We start from the raw sequence: 6000 nt of genomic DNA, 5'->3' as shown, positions 1-6000 counted from the left end.
TCTGGTGATTAAAGATGTCACTGTTGTTGGGCAATGGTTTCTGGACACGGTAGGCCAAAGTCAGTAATGCAGCACTCCACAGCAGAAGCAGGGATGAAAACCTAACCAGGAGCCCTTAGCACCATCAAAGCCATGATGGTACAGTTTTGTGCTGTCCGTTCTGTCCTAATCCTAGAAATCATAGACAGTTCGATCAAAATGGGCTTGAAGAGGTCATCTGATCCATCCCTCACACTGAAGTGAGTTCATGGATTTCTAAATGAGGCTGGACAAACTCTCTCTCTGCAAGAAGAAACGCAACGGTAGGGCCGAGAGCCACAAGACTAACCCTGCTTAACCAAGGTGCTGAGAGGAAGAGGAGGAGGAGGAGGACACTGGAGAGCCATCCCCTGGTGACAGTGGGCAGCAGCTCCCAGGCATGGGCTGGCCAGGTCCTCGCATGATCCAATGAGATCAGCCTCTGCAGCCACGATGCCTCATTTTTCTCCCACAGCTGGAGACCAGGATCATTCTGCAAATCCTAAAACCCACCCAACGTAACCCACCCTGAGCTTCTCCAAAGACACTTGTGGGGAAAAAGCTGAGGGTTTATTCATGCATGACCTACAGAGCTGTAAACACCTCCAATGGGTCACACCCACCAGGTGAGATTTAAGATGAAGTGCTTGTTGCCTAGGATGTGGTTTCAAGGGTAGATTTTAGTTTGAATTTTCCTTGCTTGAACCTACAGAGCATCTCAGCTCGCCTTAGAGCAGATGTGCTCCACAGCTCCACGGCTGCACTGACTCACCACCCCACAGGACTGTGGACCCCAGGCCCACACGTAGTCCCAAATTTGGGACACTGAATGCAGAACTGCATCTAGGGAAACCCAGAAGCTGGATTTTGGAGTTTTTCCTCAGTGCTTTGAAAAGCTCTACACCCTTTTATGGTGTTCCACTTTGTCTGCTTGAAACGTCCAATTCATTTTGGCCTCAACTGTGATCTACTTCATTCTCAAGGTTGAGATTAATGTATGAAATCTGTTTACATGGAGCTAAAAGCCGCTCTTTCTGGAGATGTGCAAACATACGGATATGGAGGCATAAACAGAGGATTTTGTGGTCTTAAAGTAGGTCAGAACATTAGTCCACGTCCAATTCCAAAGATAAAACAAACTTTCCCAATGAACATGTAACTCTTCTCGGACCTTCATTCATGTTGATTTACTACAAAGTTCCCTGGAGTTTAACAGGACTTTGTAACAGATAAATCCCAAGATGCATAAGGAGTTGGATGGTTGCTACTAAAAATAATAAACAGAAAAAAAATCTCAGTGGTATGCATCAGATTATCCCAGATCTGACCCAGTTTCAGAACTTGTCTATAGACTCCCTTAACTTCATAGCTAGGGCCTGGTTTTTATGTCTTGCAGAGCAGATGAAGTTTTAGCAGTAAGAAAGCTGGGCTGCTGCAGGGAGCCTTCCCCCTTCCTTGGAAGAGAAACCCTGTGAAATCTGTTAAGACAAAACCAGCTGAATCCGTCGCGAGGGCTGTGTGTGATCAGCTATTTCAGGAGGAAAGCTGCACACACGACTGAAATGTGAGACTGGTACAAAACACAAATGTTGACCAGAATAAGAAGCAAGCAAGGCGGCGTCTGGACTTCGTTTATTTTCACATCCCTGTGTAGCATCATCAGAGCCACTGTGCTTACCCGGCTGTGCAGGTGCTGGTGGGAAGGAGAAGCTGACAACTTACACTGTTTGCTGGCAAAAGGGAATTTTGTGATGGCAAATGTATGATGTAGGTACAGGGCCGAGCAAAGGCAGATAAGAGAAAGGGATCGACAGGTGGAAAGCACTTGTAGAAAAATTGGTATGTACATTATTGCTTTTGGTGCCGTCGATGGAAAGTCAAACATAGAAAAGCAAACAGCGAGTGTTAGGAAGCCGCGCGGTCCTGTCAATTATTAAATGAAGCCGGCAAATCGCCGTGACTCGGAGACAGCTGGAGAACAGCCGGGTTCAGCGGGAGCTGCAGGTTCGGCGAATGCTTGCAGGCCTCAGGGCAGCACATTTCTGTGATTCTGTGATTTCAGATTGCAAACCTAAATCAACAGCCAGCACAGCACCCGGTCTCGTTACTCCGTAAAGTGGGTGAGGTGTTTTTAGGATAAATACCAACTAAAATTACTATGAATTTCATTCCTCGGCATCACACAGGCCCTTCAGGAGGGCAGTGCATTAGCTGCGCTCTATTCCTGAGTGAGAGTCGCCTCCAGGAGGGCTGGGAAGCCCCATTAGCACCAGATGGACAAACTGTCATGTCACGTCTGTCCCTGGAAGGAGATGCTGTCTGGGGCTGCGAGATGCTCTCTGGGGCTGGGTGACTCAGAGCCTGGGGTCGGTCAGCACTGCTGGGCTCAAATGGGTGAGGTGCTGGTGGTTTAACCCAGTTGTGGACTTTGCCTGTGAGGCAACTGGTCCAAACCAGCCACCAGATTTGTCAGTGGCTGACATGCATCAGCTGCATTATCCTCCCGGGGAGCTGCTCTCTCCCGTCCACAAGCTGATTCCAACAACACTTGCTCTTCCCCAGGGCTTGCTCAGTCTGACTCACTGGATTTAGCAAAACATTCAAGCACGAAATAAACTTCTCCTTCTTGAGCTCACACAGCGACACGCCTGTGGTCACGGCAGGGTGTAACAGCACCGAGCGCTCAGGTCGCCGTGGTGAGGTCCCCGGCTTCTGACCTCTTGTTGGCAGATCGAAGCTGCCCAGCAGTTTCAGCACGGACATACACAGATGCCCTGTCTTCAGACATCTACTTTACAGACCCTTGGAAAAACACAGAAGAGACTTCTGGCAGCTTCCCAGCCACGAGCCCAGAGATTCCGTGTTAAACAATGGCATTTGCCTTGCATCCACCTTTATTTTTGCACGGAGTGCATCTTTCCTCCTGCAGACACTGGTCCCTTCCCAGCATCTGAGAAGCAGCATGCACAGCAGCAGCCATGTGTTCCTGCTGGATTTACTGCTGGGCACCTCCCAGTGATGGTACCCAACAGACTCTGGAAGAGACAGAGCATTTCCTCCTCCTGATGAAAAAGAAAAACCCAGGTACAATTTTCCTGTAACTCTCTCACACTTGCCAAAAAAAAGGACCTAACTCCCTTTCATGGCACTGATCCTTGCCATTTGGATGCTCCACAGCAGCACCAAGGAGAGCTGGGAGAAGCTCTCAGTGCAATTCCCAAAGCAGCTTTTGGAGCTGGGTGGGGTGGATGGGAAACAAATAAAAAGCTAAAGAGAAACACCATTTTTTTTTCTCCCTAGCAAAGCTCTCCAGCACATCCCTGCTACGTGCAGCATCTCCCAGTTTGCTGGAACCTGCTGACAGATGGCCAGGGCATCCCAAGCTCCAGTCTTGACCTTGTGCCTCTTCTTCACATGGCTGGACACTGACCCTGCCAAGAGCCTGCACTGAAATAGGTGGTTTCCTCTGCCTTCATCCCTCCCCGGCACGAGTGCTGCTCGCAGCATCCCTGCAGCACGCTCTCTCCCATGAGCTGGGGGCTCTCACGTGCAAGGTCACGGCTTCTCTTTCTCCTTTTCACCCTGCTCCCTCCTTCTTGACCGCTCAGCTACTGGGATGAGGCAAAGGCTGGGCTGAGGGAGCCCAGAGGAGGAGACCAGCCCATGAGAAAGACCCAAGGCACTGATTTGGGGGCAGAAAGGAGCAAAAGGTGTGGTATGACCCTGCAGATGTGACAGAGTCACAAGGATTTGGCTTGCAGGGGGTATTATTTTACACAAGGGTGGTTAGTCAGGAGGTGGATTGCCTTGGGACGGGGTGGAGGCTCCACTAACGACAGCCTTGATGCTCTAAGAGGGGCAGCTCAGACCACCCATATGGAACATGTCACTTATACAAGGATCTGTGGCAGTATAGAAATGGCACCAGGAGTCTCAGGGTGAGTTCAGATCGCATCGCACACCCGTCGCACACCCATCGCACCCTGTGCCTCCACACCAGACCAACCTGCCCTCATTTGAACCCTAACCTGGGAGGTGGGGAGAGATTTTTGTGACGTTCCCAGCAGAGTTATAGGCCGGGCAGATGGTATCATGAGACAGTAAAACCATACACTCCCTTTGCAGACGCTGCAGCAAGACGGGACTTGGTTTTCTGGGTTTGTGTCCTTAGGTCACAGTCCATAGGCCACTAGTTCCTGTCTCCATAACTGTAAAGATGTGAATCACATTGTTTGTATAATGAAAGCTGAGGAGTCTCATATAATCACATAACTCTGGGAGCTGACATTTTCATATAATAAACCAATATAGAGATATTGTAATTAAAAGCACAAGCCTGGCAACACTGTTTATATTTCTTCAGAGACCAAAACGGCTGTTAGCTGTGAATTCTTTGACAAAAGTCTGCTCTCAGCTGTCTTCTCTCTCCCACCTGCAGGGAGGACAGCTCTGCCTTCCTCCCACACCAGCTCTGCCCTCCTGCAGACTTTCTGGGAAGTCGGGCATCCCAAAATGGGAAGTGGAATACTGTGAATTGCCATAATCCACCCCTCCGTGGAGAGGAAAAGAGCTGTGCTGCGGAAGAGGTGACAGGTTTCTCCTGGGAAGTGAAGGAGCATGAGTGATTTTCTCCAGGAGATGATATTGCCCATGAGCAACCAGTCCGGAGAGGAAAGGACGGAGACGATCTTTGGGGCGTTGCTGCTCTGGGCCTAGACCCGCTGCTGGGTCCCTCTCTGGCGGAGCAGGATGAGGATCCGCCTGCGGATCCGCGTTGTTTTCCAGCTGTACACGAGTGGGTTCAGGACAGGCGGCACGAGGAGGTAGGCATCGGCCAGGAGCGTGTGGGTGAGGGGGGGCAGGTGCTTCCCAAACCTGTGGATGATGGACAAACCAATGAGCGGGATGTAGAAGATCAGGACGGCACAGAGGTGGGAGATGCACGTGCTAAAGGCTTTGGCTCGTGCTTCCTGGGAGACGCTGCCCAAGATGGCCCTGATGATCATCATGTAAGACAGGAGGATGGTCAGGGAGTCCAGCCCCTTGGTGAGGATCACCGCAGTCAGCCCGTACAAGCTGTTGACCCTGACATCGCCACAAACCAGCCTCAGCATGTCCTGGTGCAGGCAGAATGAGTGAGACAGGACACGGGGCCTGCAAAAAAGCATCTTCTTAATAAGGATGGCGACGGGTAGCACCACACAGACGCCCCGTGTGAAGATCACCCCCCCCACCTTCATTACCAGGGATCTCGTCAGGACAGAGGCGTAGCGCAAAGGGTAGCAAATAGCAACGAAGCGGTCAAAAGCCATGGCCACCAGGACCCCAGACTCAATGGCAGAGAAGGAGTGGATGAAGTACATCTGGGCAACGCATGCCTCAAATCGGAGGGAGGTGGACTTGAACCAGAAAATGGCCAACATGGTGGGCAGGGTGGAGAGAGACAAGCCCAGGTCTGCCATGGACAGCATGGAGAGGAAATAGTACATCGGGGTATGGAGGCTGTGGTCTGTCACTATCATCCACAGCAAGGAGCAGTTCCCCAGGAGCATGAGGAGGTACAGGCAGCAGAGAGGCAACGCCAGCCAGTAGCTGCTCACCGGCAGGCCGGGAATGCCGGTGAGGATGAAGGTCAGAGGACTGGACCCAGTCCTATTGGAAGATGACATCTCACACACTGATGGTCCGAGGGTCTGGAAATAATAGTGTCTTGGAATAAAAGCCCTGCTGTGAGACACCCCGTGCACCCCAGCTGCAATGGTCTTGGGAGGACGGCCCAAAACCCCCCATGCAGCTGCCCTCAGGAATAACCATCACATCGACCCAGGGGACCAGTCCCAGGGTCACTGTCTGGGCTGTGCAGATAACAAGGAAAGAGCAGTGTGGCATTTAATGTGTCTCCCCAACCTTTAAATACCCAGAGTTTCAGGATATTTGGTGCTCAGCCCTTTGGGAGGCACCTAAAGCTTCTCAGCAGCACAG

The 6000-nt window shown here is 51.2% G+C and overlaps 1 protein-coding gene across 1 annotated transcript; it reads right to left on the bottom strand.

The window, feature by feature from the left end:
• Window positions 1–4603: 4603 nt before the first annotated feature.
• Window positions 4604–5687, bottom strand: LOC141939938 (olfactory receptor 51H1-like). Its single transcript, XM_074860675.1, has one exon. The coding sequence runs from the start codon at window positions 5685–5687 to the stop codon at window positions 4731–4733; it is 957 nt and encodes a 318-aa protein (XP_074716776.1). The 3' UTR covers window positions 4604–4730.
• Between the last annotated feature and the right edge of the window lie 313 nt (window positions 5688–6000).

Source organism: Strix uralensis, chromosome 2 (assembly GCF_047716275.1).
Source record: "Strix uralensis isolate ZFMK-TIS-50842 chromosome 2, bStrUra1, whole genome shotgun sequence".
Classification (NCBI taxonomy): Eukaryota; Metazoa; Chordata; class Aves; order Strigiformes; family Strigidae; genus Strix; species Strix uralensis.
The sequence above is the reverse complement of the archived record's forward strand: the minus strand, read 5'-3'. Positions and strand labels throughout refer to the sequence as shown.